This window comes from Oncorhynchus kisutch, linkage group LG30, assembly GCF_002021735.2.
Source record: "Oncorhynchus kisutch isolate 150728-3 linkage group LG30, Okis_V2, whole genome shotgun sequence".
NCBI classification, from domain to species: domain Eukaryota; kingdom Metazoa; phylum Chordata; class Actinopteri; order Salmoniformes; family Salmonidae; genus Oncorhynchus; species Oncorhynchus kisutch.
In genome coordinates, this window is record NC_034203.2 from 34,730,436 (window position 1) to 34,746,881 (window position 16,446).

General features: G+C 47.4%; 1 protein-coding gene across 1 annotated transcript; it reads left to right on the plus strand.

Annotated features, from left to right (window-relative positions):
• The first annotated feature begins 1,712 nt into the window (after nt 1-1,712).
• Nucleotides 1,713-6,532, plus strand: LOC109874534 (C2 calcium-dependent domain-containing protein 4C). Its single transcript, XM_020466482.2, has 3 exons — nt 1,713-1,949; nt 3,131-3,899; nt 4,033-6,532. Exons 2-3 carry the CDS (start codon nt 3,156-3,158, stop codon nt 4,579-4,581), a joined length of 1,293 nt encoding a protein of 430 aa, XP_020322071.1. The 5' UTR covers nt 1,713-1,949; nt 3,131-3,155; the 3' UTR covers nt 4,582-6,532.
• The last annotated feature ends 9,914 nt before the right edge of the window (nt 6,533-16,446 follow it).

Sequence of the window (16,446 nt, forward strand, 5' to 3'; positions counted from 1 at the left end):
AGTCCCAGAGCCCAACACGCTATAGTTATTATTGTACATTAGTTCCATGGACAGCTCCCCGGTGATTCTGTGTACAATCCCTCTTCTCCCTTTCTCTCAGTTTGACTATTTGTGTGTGTGTGCATGCGTGCGTGCGTGTGCTCATGAATGTGTGCATGCAAAAATATTGTTTTTGTCTTTTATCATTTTATTTTAGCACCAATTTAGATTGAGAAGAGCCTTCAGTTTAATGTTGAACTATATCAACACTTTCCCACTGATCCTCTACATGCCATTGCAAACAATAGAGTGCCATCATTTCCCCACAGCCCAAAGGGACCAGACTGCCAGGCAGTTTCTCTCTAACGGCCCCCTCATTGCCCATTGGCTTATTGAACCAGCGATGGATGCTGAGCTCCAGTCAGGGAAACTCTTACAGCTCTTGAGGATAACAAATCTTCCTATTAAAGGACCACCCTCTCCTACTCCCCTTCCCCCATTGGCCCAGCAATACAGGGTAATGCAATGCAGGGGTTAGAGTGTCACTATAACTTCACTAAGGGACTGATCTATCCAGTTATCACAGACAGAGACCTCCAGGAGACCTACTGGCTGGGAGTAGATGAAGGATTACACTGCGTTGTTATCAACTCCAGGTTTTGCAGTAATTCTATTTATGTGGTCTATCTGCCCTGGCAAAATGAAACACAACTTCCACAGAAGTGGATCTGCACATATGACCTGCAGAAGCAACATAATATGTTTTTAAAGTCCAGTCAATTCCACAGGTGTCTCCTGCTTGAAATTCTGATTCCATGTCAGCCTGCTTGATTCAATGGACAATGTTGTATTTATGTTGTGTACTGTGGAAGCTAGTAGCTGAATTACAATAACACACACACGCTACACTACATGACCAAAAGTATGTGGACACCTGCTCATCGAACATCTTATTCCAAAATCATGGGCATTATGATGGATTTGGTCCCGCCTTTGCTGCTGTAGCAACCACCACTATTCTGGGAAGGCTTTCCACTAGATGTTGGAACATTGCCGCAGGAGACTTGCTTCCATTCATCTACAAGAGCATTAGTGAGGTCGGGCACTGAATTACTGGTTCTGTTCTGTGAGCTTGTGTGGCCTACCACTTCGTGGCTGAGCACCTAACACTTGCCAATAACAAGACTTACAGTTGACCGGGGCAGCTTTGGCAGGGCAGAAATTTGATGAACTGACTTGCTCGAAAGGTGGCATATATGATGGTGCCACGTTGAAAGTCACTGGGCTCTTCAGTAAGGGCATTCTTCTGCCAATGTTTGTCTATGGAGATCGCATGGCTGTGTGCTCGATTTTATACACCTGTCAGCAACGGTTCTGGCTGAAATCCACTAATTTGAAGGGATGTTCAAATACTTCTGGCCAGGTAGTGTAAGATACAACAAATTGAACAAAATCAAAACGTCTGGGAGTTGAGACAAGAATGGAGGTAGAATGTCTGAGTAGTGGAGAGAGGAGGAATAATCTTGTCCACAGACAGGGAGGTCGTTAACGTTAATGTTATTGTTTGCAAATACAATGAGTTGGCTATACGAAATAGCACGGAAACACTGATTTGCCCCGCGGTTAACATCAAAACACGTATTTAAGCAAATTACATTCTATTTTGAGGAGGGCGGGTGGACAGCTTGGGAACCTCCCACTGGCTTCCAGTCACCATGGAGAGCGCGGCGCGCGGGGTCCATATATAACCCAGAGGTGAAACTGAATCATCAGAGCCCCAACTATGTGTTTTTGTGCCCAACAGTTAGGTTACTCTGTCTGTGTAAAGTAGGTTAGCTAGGCAACCCATGTGAGGTGAATTACGGAAAGTATTGAGGGGACACGGACAGACGCATGTGAGGGAAGTTGGAACATTTTCTGTTTTTATCCGGAGTTCAGCAGGAGAGCGAGAGTAACACTTCAGCGCAACGGTGAGATCCATGAGTTCCAGTGATGTGACAGGTCCTCCGGTTTTCTTTGCTTGTAGACTCATCAGTAACCGTTTTTTAATCAGTGTCCGTGATTTTGTCTGTGTCTATTTTACAAGTTGTTCTCATTTCAGGGACCATCCCGCCTAAAGTGCGTAAAAGTTGGTCAGCTGCGCACAATGTCAAATATCTTTATAATTACATTCTCTCATCGATTATAGATAACCGTATTTTTTTATTGAATATGCAAATATGTCTTTGTTTGGTGGAATCATAAATCTGACTGGACTGACTTTACCTCGTTGATATGATAGGTTATGCGCATTGTCGCGCACTTACGGGAAGTCTTCACGTTTATCAAAGTTGGTGCCTTCAGTGGAAGCAAACACATTTAAAACTGAATTAACTTTTTTTTACACTGATTTATTTAATGTTCAAGGATTTTAGAGACTTTCATCAATCGGGTGCAGTGATAGAGAACAATCGTTCTTTGTTCTATTATATCACAAGGACTGGATTTAATCAGTCCTGTCTATAGTCCACCAGGATTTATTAGGCAAAAGTATTTGAATTAGACTACAGAAAAAGGAATAATCATATGCTACTGCGTAATAGCCTACTGCAATCGGGATTCGATTGAATTGAGGGTACTACCGCAGGGGGGCGATTCAATATAAGCTTTAAAAGGCATAGGCTACAGCCTGGAGCACGCTGGTGCTTAGCAACACGTTTGGACTTGCAGTTTGGCTTTACAGCCTCAGATTTTTCTTGGAATGATTCCACAACAGCGGTGATGTTCAATTATCTGATAATAGGGAAATGCTTTGGTTTGGAGTTGCTATGGAAGCTCTCCTGTGGTGTCTCTGACATTTCACCAGGCACTGGGTGCATCTCAATAGTCTAACATGGTTTCCTCTACTTGCCTGATTTCCTTGATCCAAACTGTTTTGAGAGGCAGGTGGCAGGTGATAGCGAATTAAGTTGACTTGCCATATTGCTTTCAACTGACATCAGTGCAGTTTAGGAGTTGAAGCAAGGAAATGGCATAAACTCACAATATTGAGACTCCTCCTATCTGTGTCTGTATGCCACGGTTTGATTTACATGTTGACTCAAGGTGATGTCACTTCCTACCTACCTGTGACTGTATGACATCATCACTTCCTGTCCACCTGTGCCTGCAGCTAGCTTCAGGCCCTGGAGGGAAGCATGTGGCTCCTGGAGAAGTTCCGTGGCCCTCACAATGGTCACTCTGCATCGGCAGGGGACAAGCAGCAGAACCAGACTGGCCCCGTCTCCGTCTATAACAACATCATCACCCCTGATAAGATCCCTGACTTCTTCATCCCCCCCAAACTCATCTGCTGCCCTTCAGAGGCAGAGTGCCTAACTCCGGAGACCCAGCCCCGCTCTACTCTGTGCCCCTCCGCCTCGGAGCACACCATCTGCAGCCAAACCCAGGGCAACTGCACCCGGAACCCCCGCAGCCCACGTCTGCTCTCCCGGCTGACTGGGGACACCCGCAGCCTCTTGAGGGCCGCTAACCGCCACGTCATCCAGATAGAGAGCGCTGACGACCCGGGGAGCGAGGTAGGGGAGGGGGGAGACCCTAACACCAATGCAGACCCCCAGTCCCAGACAGCCATGTCCCTGCCTTACGTCCCCAAAGCCCAGACCTCGTACGGTTTCTCCACGCTGGTGGAGAGCCCCCACACCCGCCGCAAGGAGTCCCTGTTCCACAGCAACCCCAACAGCCCCCACACCTCCCCGGGCTCCCAGAGACGCACCCAGGGTGGGAACCACCTGACCCCCTCCGACCCCAACCCCTACCGCTATTTCAGCGGGGGTGAGAGCGACACGTGCTCCTCAGCCGAGTCCTCCCCCTTTACCTCCCCTCTCCTCACCCGCTCTGCCTCCCTCCTCCGATCCATCACCCAGGAGACGCAGGCCAAGGTAAACAGTAAGGATGATAACCATAAGGATGATCACTTTATTTACAAAGTGTTTGCAAAATACATTTAGCTCAGAATATCATGATCCCTTCTATCTTATTATCATCCCTTCCCTGATTTGATTTCCCCCTCAGGTGTCTCGTGCCAAGCGTACCCTGGCGCGCCACAGCTCCCTGTCCACAGACGAGTGCAGCTCAGCCGACAACAGCCCCAACCTGACACGCCGCCGCCTGCGCTGCCCTCCCTCCCCCGCCTTCCGCGGACGCAAGGGGACCGGCTCCGGGGGGGCGAGTTCAGACCTCCAGCGTGAGCACTCGGTCAACCTCCACAAGGGCGGCACGCTGAGAATCAGCATGCACTACGACGCCGAAACGGCCCGGCTGAGGGTCCGAGTGCTCGCCGCCGAGGACCTGTATGACAAACAGACGGACGTGAAGAGCATCAACTGCTGCGTGTCTCTGTACCTGAACCCGGGCAAGCAGCAGAAGCAGAGGAGCACTATCATCAAGAACAGCAGGAACCCCGTGTTCAACGAGGACTTCTTCTTTGACGCGGTGCCCGTCACCCAGGTCAAGAGCCTGGCCATGAAGATGAAGGTGGTGAACAAGGGGACCAGTCTGAAGAGAGACCTGCTGCTGGGGGAGAGGGAGGTGATGCTCAGCGACCTGCTGCCAGGCTTCTAGGCACACAAAGATGCTCCCTCCGCTGGTTATCTCCCTTATCACTCTTCACTCGTTTACTCCCATTTGCCTGATCTGATAGGGAATCAATTATGTTGGCCACTAAGTAGAGCTATTGCTTCACAGTTCAACTACCATAGGTTATCTACCACAGTTCACCTACCACAGCACACCTACCACAGCGCATTTACCACAGCACACCTAACACAGTTCACCTACCACACCACACCACAGCACTCCTACCACAACATACCTACCACACCACAGCACACCTACTACACCGCACCTACCACAGTACCCCTACCACACCACAGAACCTACCACACCTACCACAGCCCCCTACCACACCACAGCACCCCTACCATAGCTCACCTACCACAGCTCACCTACCACAGTTCACCTACCACAGTTCACCTACCACAGTTCACCTAACACAGCCCCCTACCACACTACAGCCCCCCTACCATAGCTCACCTACCACAGTACCCCTACCACACCACAGCACCTACCACACCTAACACAGCCCACTACCACACCACAGCCCCCCTACCATAGCTCACCTACCACAGTATCCCTACCACACCACAGCACCTACCACACCTAACACAGCCCCCTACCACACCACATCACCCCTACCATAGCTCACCTACCACAGTTCACCTACCACACCACACCACAGCACCTACCACACCTAACACAGCCCACTACCACACCACAGCCCCCCTACCATAGCTCACCTACCACAGTACCCCTACCACACCACAGCACCTACCACACCTAACACAGCCCCCTACCACACCATATCACCCCTACCATAGCTCACCTACCACAGTTCACCTACCACAGTTCACCTAACACAGCCCCCTACCACACCACAGCCCCCCTACCATAGCTCACCTACCACAGTACCCCTACCACACCACAGCACCTACCACACCTAACACAGCCCCCTACCACACCACAGCACCCCTACCATAGCTCACCTACCACAGTTCACCTACCACAGTTCACCTACCATAGCTTACCTACCACAGTTCACCTACCACAGTTCACCTACCACAGCACACTACAGCCCCCTACCATAACTCACCTACCACAGTTCACCTACCACAGTTCACCTACCACAGGTCACCTACCATAGCTCACCTACCACAGTTCACCTACCACAGTTCACCTACCACAGTTCACCTACCATAGCTCACCTACCACAGGTCACCTACCACAGTTCACCTACCACAGTTCACCTACCATAGCTCACCTACCACAGTTCACCTACTACCCAGTCAAGTCAGATCTGTGAAGGGGATTGAACAAGAACAAAGGGGAGCAGACAACTTGTTGGAATGAAATGCGGCCAGGCTGTTTCTTCTGTCTGGATTGACTGAGATTGACTGAGATCAAACCCTGTGGTGGAGCGCTTTAGTGAAATTGGTCACCTTGGAGACCAGCATGTAGCAGATCAGAGTGAGGAGGTGTGTGTGTGTGTGTGTGGGGGGGGGTTCTCCACATTGTGGGTTTGATTTCATTGTACCATCACATTATCTTACCTATTGACAGCAGTAGTAAAGCTATGTTTTTCTTGCTACATCTCCCCTCTTTATGTTGTATTGCTGAACTGTCTTTATTGATTCACTTGAGGGTATATTCATATTGTGTTATTCAGTACATGTGCAGTAGCTGGGTTCCATATCAGAAGTGAGGAAGCTGGATGATACTAGTGTGAGTTGTTAACAGTATATTTTGTAATTATTCTGTACTTTTACCAGAATGTCATTTTGCATGCTCTTTGTTCTTAAACACATTTATCATGATCAATGGAAGATTCCTTAGTTTTAATTAAGAGCTGTAAAATCAGAATCAGTGTTAGATTGAACATATGGATATGATTGATGTTTGTGTGACACGTTGACTTCTATCTATTAAAAATCTTCTCTTTGCGTTCAGTGATACTACATCCTGTTCTCAACATGTTGTGTGACAACGAGCTGCGCAAACAAACACTCACTACCAAATGACCAGGGTCTGTATTTATAAAGGGTCTCAGAGTAGAAGCGCTGATCTGGGATCAGGTCCCTATACTCATATCCTAGAGCAGCAGTAGATGCTTTATGAGATGCACTATCCTTAATGTTTCCAGCGTCATAAACAATCTATAGTGAGTGCGCTCCATTTTCCTTGACTGTACCTTTCAATCTTATCCCACAGGATCTAAATTGGTTCTAAGAATAGGTCAGTCATTCAAGTGGCACTCATTCCACTCAGTCGTTTAAACAGAACCTGCACAAGGTGTCCTTTTCAAGTATTTTTGCAGCGCTTCTCATATGCAACGGATTGGTTCGTAGTGCTTTCAAGCATCCATTTAAATGTCCAATTGTCGTTCCCTTTTCACCAGCGTCAAATAGCAGAAATTAAAGGCCCCATCAGGGAGAAAGAGATGAGAGCAGATCTTCTCTAATTATACCTCCCTGAATGGATGAAAGATTACAATGGGGGAGAGGGAGGTTTCATTGGTTTAACTCTGCATGGGAATCTGCATTGGAACAGCTCAGTATCTTTGTCTCTAGCTCTCTGTTTCTCTCTGGGCTTACTGTCTCCGTTTCTCTCTGGGCTTACTGTCTCTGTTTCTCTCTAGGCTAATGGTCTCTGTTTCTCTCTAGGCTTACTGTCTCAGTTTCTCTCTGGGCTTACTGTCTCCGTTTCTCTCTGGGCTTACTGTCTCTGTTTCTCTCTAGGCTAATGGTCTCTGTTTCTCTCTAGGCTTACTGTCTCAGTTTCTCTCTAGGCTTACTGTCTCTGTATCTCTCTAGGCTTACTGTCACTGTTTCTCTCTAGGCTTACTGTCTCTGTTTCTCTCTAGGCTTACTGCCTCTGTTTCTCTCTAGGCTTACTGTCTCTGTTTCTCTCTGGGCTTACTGTCTCAGTTTCTCTCTAGGCTTACTGCCTCTGTTTCTCTCTAGGCTTACTGTCTCTGTTTCTCTCTGGGCTTGCTGTCTCAGTTTCTCTCTAGGCTTACTGTCACTGTTTCTCTCTAAGCTTACTGTCACTGTTTCTCTCTAGGCTTACTGCCTCTGTTTCTCTCTAGGCTTACTGTCACTGTTTCTCTCTAGGCTTACTGTCACTGTTTCTCTCTAGGCTTACTGTCACTGTTTCTCTCTAGGCTTACTGTCTCTGTTTCTCTCTGGGCTTACTGTCACTGTTTCTCTCTAGGCTTACTGTCTCTGTTTCTCTCTAGGCTTACTGTCTCTGTTTCTCTCTGGGCTTACTGTCACTGTTTCTCTCCAGGCTTACTGTCACTGTTTCTCTCTGGGCTTACTGTCTCTGTTTCTCTCTAGGCTTACTGTCACTGTTTCTCTCTAGGCTTACTGTCTCTGTTTCTCTCTAGGCTTACTGTCTCTGTTTCTCTCTAGGCTTACTGTCACTGTTTCTCTCTAGGCTTACTGTCTCTGTTTCTCTCTAGGCTTACTGTCACTGTTTCTCTCTAGGCTTACTGTCTCTGTTTCTCTCTAGGCTTACTGTCTCTGTTTCTCTCTAGGCTTACTGTCACTGTTTCTCTCTAGGCTTACTGTCACTGTTTCTCTCTAGGCTTACTGTCACTGTTTCTCTCTAGGCTTACTGTCACTGTTTCTCTCTGGGCTTACTGTCACTGTTTCTCTCTAGGCTTACTGTCACTGTTTCTCTCTGGGCTTACTGTCTCTGTTTCTCTCTGGGCTTACTGTCACTGTTTCTCTCTAGGCTTACTGTCTCTGTTTCTCTCTAGGCTTACTGTCACTGTTTCTCTCTAGGCTTACTGTCACTGTTTCTCTCTAGGCTTACTGTCACTGTTTCTCTCTAGGCTTACTGTCACTGTTTCTCTCTAGGCTTACTGTCACAACAGAAGCAAACGGAACGAAATGCAGAGGGACCAAACTGAATTTGTCCAATAGAACGTCTAGTTCTTATTGCAAAACCTTTTCCATTTTCAATTGTTTGCTACAGTTTGGACTAATGATTACACCCCAGTTGGCAACCCTCCTAACTAGATTGGGTCATACCACACAGCTCTCCAGAGAGGTGACATTATCTCTCTAAAATGCATCACAGTATTTCACTCATAATCAATAGGATGACATTCATAGCCATCATAGACTGTAGACAAAGTTGAAGAGTAAAGTCGGCGGAACTGCATCTGCGACAGTCGAAAGTCGGACACTAATGTGGTTTTTCAAAAGCAAGGCTCAGATCAACATGACAATGTTGCCATTGTTTCTAAAATATTTTCTTTATAATTGTGAGGGATCTCGTCCTCCTCTTCTGAGGAGGAGAAGCAAGAAGGATCGGATGACCAAGACGCAGCATGGTAAGTGTCCATAATTTAATGAAGCAAAATGAACACTGAACAAAAAACAATTAACAACAAACGAACAGTCCCATAAGGTGAATGACAAAACACTAAACAGGAAATAAACACCCACGAAACCCAGGTGGAAAAAGGCTACCTAAGTATGATTCTCAATCAGAGACAACTAACGACACCTGCCTCTGATTGAGAACCATACAAGGCCGAACACAAAAACCAACATTGAAAAACAAACATAGACTGCCTACCCCAAATCACGCCCTGATCATACTAAAACAAAGACAAAACAAAGGAACTAAGGTCAGAATGTGACAATAATGTCTCCAACCCTCATATCACACACTCACAAACTGAAATCATATGTGTGTTCATTATACAATCGATTAGTAAGATAGAGAGTCAAATATGACATGAATCTTGGCAAACTTGGTTCCTGTTTCAGTCATATCTTTGGTCACATTGACGCAGGTCAAACAAAAACACCCTAATGATTGGTTGACTATAGAGCCTAGCACAATTCAGGCTATGGTCGCGTTCCCTCGTTTCACTGCCCCCCCCCCCCCCCAAATGCAACCATCTGGTGTTCAGCGAAATAACAACACAATTAAAAATGCAGGTAGCTTAGTCAAATAATTAACATCCAATCATGTTACTCTCTCGCGGGAATTCCACTAATGGTCCGTCTGTAGCCAAACGTAGCTGCTGTTCATTCAGTTTGCTCAAAAATAGATAAATGGTTCAAAAAAAGTAAGGCCCGCGTCCATAGAGACACATACCAGCTCTACTGGTAGTACTGATACTACCAGCAGTACTACACCTGCACCTGTCGACGACACAAGTTGTTCTGCTTCCATAGAGACACATACCAGCTCTACTGGTAGTACTGATACTACCAGCAGTACTACACCTGCACCTGTCGACGACACAAGTTGTTCTGCATCCATAGAGACACATACCAGCTCTACTGGTAGTACTGATACTACCAGCAGTACGACACCTGCACCTGTCGACGACACAAGTTGTTCTGCATCCATAGAGACACATACCAGCTCTACTGGTAGTACTGATACTACCAGCAGTACTACACCTGCACCTGTCGACGACACAAGTTGTTCTGCTTCCATAGAGACACATACCAGCTCTACTGGTAGTACTGATACTACCAGCAGTACTACACCTGCACCTGTCGACGACACAAGTTGTTCTGCTTCCATAGAGACACATACCAGCTCTACTGGTAGTACTGATACTACCAGCAGTACTACACCTGCACCTGTCGACGACACAAGTTGTTCTGCATCTATAGAGACACATACCAGCTCTACTGGTAGTACTGATACTACCAGCAGTACGACACCTGCACCTGTCGACGACACAAGTTGTTCTGCATCCATAGAGACACATACCAGCTCTACTGGTAGTACTGATACTACCAGCAGTACTACACCTGCACCTGTCGACGACACAAGTTGTTCTGCTTCCATAGAGACACATACCAGCTCTACTGGTAGTACTGATACTACCAGCTGTACTACACCTGCACCTGTCGACGACACAAGTTGTTCTGCTTCCATAGAGACACATACCAGCTCTACTGGTAGTACTGATACTACCAGCAGTACTACACCTGCACCTGTCGACGACACAAGTTGTTCTGCATCCATAGAGACACATACCAGCTCTACTGGTAGTACTGATACTACCAGCAGTACGACACCTGCACCTGTCGACGACACAAGTTGTTCTGCATCCATAGAGTCACATACCAGCTCTACTGGTAGTACTGATACTACCAGCAGTACTACACCTGCAACTGTCGACGACACAAGTTGTTCTGCATCCATAGAGACACATACCAGCTCTACTGGTAGTACTGATACTACCAGCAGTACGACACCTGCACCTGTCGACGACACAAGTTGTTCTGCATCCATAGAGACACATACCAGCTCTACTGGTAGTACTGATACTACCAGCAGTACGACACCTGCACCTGTCGACGACACAAGTTGTTCTGCATCCATAGAGACACATACCAGCTCTACTGGTAGTACTGATACTACCAGCAGTACGACACCTGCACCTGTCGACGACACAAGTTGTTCTGCATCCATAGAGACACATACCAGCTCTACTGGTAGTACTGATACTACCAGCAGTACTACACCTGCAACTGTCGACGACACAAGTTGTTCTGCATCCATAGAGACACATACCAGCTCTACTGGTAGTACTGATACTACCAGCAGTACGACACCTGCACCTGTCGACGACACAAGTTGTTCTGCATCCATAGAGACACATACCAGCTCTACTGGTAGTACTGATACTACCAGCAGTACTACACCTGCACCTGTCGACGACACAAGTTGTTCTGCATCCATAGAGACACATACCAGCTCTACTGGTAGTACTGATACTACCAGCAGTACGACACCTGCACCTGTCGACGACACAAGTTGTTCTGCATCCATAGAGACACATACCAGCTCTACTGGTAGTACTGATACTACCAGCAGTACGACACCTGCACCTGTCGACGACACAAGTTGTTCTGCTTCCATAGAGACACATACCAGCTCTACTGGTAGTACTGATACTACCAGCAGTACTACACCTGCACCTGTCGACGACACAAGTTGTTCTGCATCTATAGAGACACATACCAGCTCTACTGGTAGTACTGATACTACCAGCAGTACGACACCTGCACCTGTCGACGACACAAGTTGTTCTGCATCCATAGAGACACATACCAGCTCTACTGGTAGTACTGATACTACCAGCAGTACTACACCTGCACCTGTCGACGACACAAGTTGTTCTGCTTCCATAGAGACACATACCAGCTCTACTGGTAGTACTGATACTACCAGCTGTACTACACCTGCACCTGTCGACGACACAAGTTGTTCTGCTTCCATAGAGACACATACCAGCTCTACTGGTAGTACTGATACTACCAGCAGTACTACACCTGCACCTGTCGACGACACAAGTTGTTCTGCATCCATAGAGACACATACCAGCTCTACTGGTAGTACTGATACTACCAGCAGTACGACACCTGCACCTGTCGACGACACAAGTTGTTCTGCATCCATAGAGACACATACCAGCTCTACTGGTAGTACTGATACTACCAGCAGTACTACACCTGCACCTGTCGACGACACAAGTTGTTCTGCATCCATAGAGACACATACCAGCTCTACTGGTAGTACTGATACTACCAGCAGTACGACACCTGCACCTGTCGACGACACAAGTTGTTCTGCATCCATAGAGACACATACCAGCTCTACTGGTAGTACTGATACTACCAGCAGTACGACACCTGCACCTGTCGACGACACAAGTTGTTCTGCATCCATAGAGACACATACCAGCTCTACTGGTAGTACTGATACTACCAGCAGTACGACACCTGCACCTGTCGACGACACAAGTTGTTCTGCATCCATAGAGACACATACCAGCTCTACTGGTAGTACTGATACTACCAGCAGTACTACACCTGCAACTGTCGACGACACAAGTTGTTCTGCATCCATAGAGACACATACCAGCTCTACTGGTAGTACTGATACTACCAGCAGTACTACACCTGCACCTGTCGACGACACAAGTTGTTCTGCTTCCATAGAGACACATACCAGCTCTACTGGTAGTACTGATACTACCAGCAGTACTACACCTGCACCTGTCGACGACACAAGTTGTTCTGCATCTATAGAGACACATACCAGCTCTACTGGTAGTACTGATACTACCAGCAGTACGACACCTGCACCTGTCGACGACACAAGTTGTTCTGCATCCATAGAGACACATACCAGCTCTACTGGTAGTACTGATACTACCAGCAGTACTACACCTGCACCTGTCGACGACACAAGTTGTTCTGCTTCCATAGAGACACATACCAGCTCTACTGGTAGTACTGATACTACCAGCTGTACTACACCTGCACCTGTCGACGACACAAGTTGTTCTGCTTCCATAGAGACACATACCAGCTCTACTGGTAGTACTGATACTACCAGCAGTACTACACCTGCACCTGTCGACGACACAAGTTGTTCTGCATCCATAGAGACACATACCAGCTCTACTGGTAGTACTGATACTACCAGCAGTACGACACCTGCACCTGTCGACGACACAAGTTGTTCTGCATCCATAGAGTCACATACCAGCTCTACTGGTAGTACTGATACTACCAGCAGTACTACACCTGCAACTGTCGACGACACAAGTTGTTCTGCATCCATAGAGACACATACCAGCTCTACTGGTAGTACTGATACTACCAGCAGTACGACACCTGCACCTGTCGACGACACAAGTTGTTCTGCATCCATAGAGACACATACCAGCTCTACTGGTAGTACTGATACTACCAGCAGTACGACACCTGCACCTGTCGACGACACAAGTTGTTCTGCATCCATAGAGACACATACCAGCTCTACTGGTAGTACTGATACTACCAGCAGTACGACACCTGCACCTGTCGACGACACAAGTTGTTCTGCATCCATAGAGACACATACCAGCTCTACTGGTAGTACTGATACTACCAGCAGTACTACACCTGCAACTGTCGACGACACAAGTTGTTCTGCATCCATAGAGACACATACCAGCTCTACTGGTAGTACTGATACTACCAGCAGTACGACACCTGCACCTGTCGACGACACAAGTTGTTCTGCATCCATAGAGACACATACCAGCTCTACTGGTAGTACTGATACTACCAGCAGTACTACACCTGCACCTGTCGACGACACAAGTTGTTCTGCATCCATAGAGACACATACCAGCTCTACTGGTAGTACTGATACTACCAGCAGTACGACACCTGCACCTGTCGACGACACAAGTTGTTCTGCATCCATAGAGACACATACCAGCTCTACTGGTAGTACTGATACTACCAGCAGTACGACACCTGCACCTGTCGACGACACAAGTTGTTCTGCTTCCATAGAGACACATACCAGCTCTACTGGTAGTACTGATACTACCAGCAGTACTACACCTGCACCTGTCGACGACACAAGTTGTTCTGCATCTATAGAGACACATACCAGCTCTACTGGTAGTACTGATACTACCAGCAGTACGACACCTGCACCTGTCGACGACACAAGTTGTTCTGCATCCATAGAGACACATACCAGCTCTACTGGTAGTACTGATACTACCAGCAGTACTACACCTGCACCTGTCGACGACACAAGTTGTTCTGCTTCCATAGAGACACATACCAGCTCTACTGGTAGTACTGATACTACCAGCTGTACTACACCTGCACCTGTCGACGACACAAGTTGTTCTGCTTCCATAGAGACACATACCAGCTCTACTGGTAGTACTGATACTACCAGCAGTACTACACCTGCACCTGTCGACGACACAAGTTGTTCTGCATCCATAGAGACACATACCAGCTCTACTGGTAGTACTGATACTACCAGCAGTACGACACCTGCACCTGTCGACGACACAAGTTGTTCTGCATCCATAGAGACACATACCAGCTCTACTGGTAGTACTGATACTACCAGCAGTACTACACCTGCACCTGTCGACGACACAAGTTGTTCTGCATCCATAGAGACACATACCAGCTCTACTGGTAGTACTGATACTACCAGCAGTACGACACCTGCACCTGTCGACGACACAAGTTGTTCTGCATCCATAGAGACACATACCAGCTCTACTGGTAGTACTGATACTACCAGCAGTACGACACCTGCACCTGTCGACGACACAAGTTGTTCTGCATCCATAGAGACACATACCAGCTCTACTGGTAGTACTGATACTACCAGCAGTACGACACCTGCACCTGTCGACGACACAAGTTGTTCTGCATCCATAGAGACACATACCAGCTCTACTGGTAGTACTGATACTACCAGCAGTACTACACCTGCAACTGTCGACGACACAAGTTGTTCTGCATCCATAGAGACACATACCAGCTCTACTGGTAGTACTGATACTACCAGCAGTACGACACCTGCACCTGTCGACGACACAAGTTGTTCTGCATCCATAGAGACACATACCAGCTCTACTGGTAGTACTGATACTACCAGCAGTACGACACCTGCACCTGTCGACGACACAAGTTGTTCTGCATCCATAGAGACACATACCAGCTCTACTGGTAGTACTGATACTACCAGCAGTACGACACCTGCACCTGTCGACGACACAAGTTGTTCTGCATCCATAGAGTCACATACCAGCTCTACTGGTAGTACTGATACTACCAGCAGTACTACACCTGCAACTGTCGACGACACAAGTTGTTCTGCATCCATAGAGACACATACCAGCTCTACTGGTAGTACTGATACTACCAGCAGTACGACACCTGCACCTGTCGACGACACAAGTTGTTCTGCATCCATAGAGACACATACCAGCTCTACTGGTAGTACTGATACTACCAGCAGTACGACACCTGCACCTGTCGACGACACAAGTTGTTCTGCATCCATAGAGACACATACCAGCTCTACTGGTAGTACTGATACTACCAGCAGTACGACACCTGCACCTGTCGACGACACAAGTTGTTCTGCATCCATAGAGACACATACCAGCTCTACTGGTAGTACTGATACTACCAGCAGTACGACACCTGCACCTGTCGACGACACAAGTTGTTCTGCATCCATAGAGACACATACCAGCTCTACTGGTAGTACTGATACTACCAGCAGTACTACACCTGCACCTGTCGACGACACAAGTTGTTCTGCATCCATAGAGACACATACCAGCTCTACTGGTAGTACTGATACTACCAGCAGTACGACACCTGCACCTGTCGACGACACAAGTTGTTCTGCATCCATAGAGACACATACCAGCTCTACTGGTAGTACTGATACTACCAGCAGTACGACACCTGCACCTGTCGACGACACAAGTTGTTCTGCTTCCATAGAGACACATACCAGCTCTACTGGTAGTACTGATACTACCAGCAGTACTACACCTGCACCTGTCGACGACACAAGTTGTTCTGCATCTATAGAGACACATACCAGCTCTACTGGTAGTACTGATACTACCAGCAGTACGACACCTGCACCTGTCGACGACACAAGTTGTTCTGCATCCATAGAGACACATACCAGCTCTACTGGTAGTACTGATACTACCAGCAGTACTACACCTGCACCTGTCGACGACACAAGTTGTTCTGCTTCCATAGAGACACATACCAGCTCTACTGGTAGTACTGATACTACCAGCTGTACTACACCTGCACCTGTCGACGACACAAGTTGTTCTGCTTCCATAGAGACACATACCAGCTCTACTGGTAGTACTGATACTACCAGCAGTACTACACCTGCACCTGTCGACGACACAAGTTGTTCTGCATCCATAGAGACACATACCAGCTCTACTGGTAGTACTGATACTACCAGCAGTACGACACCTGCACCTGTCGACGACACAAGTTGTTCTGCATCCATAGAGACACATACCAGCTC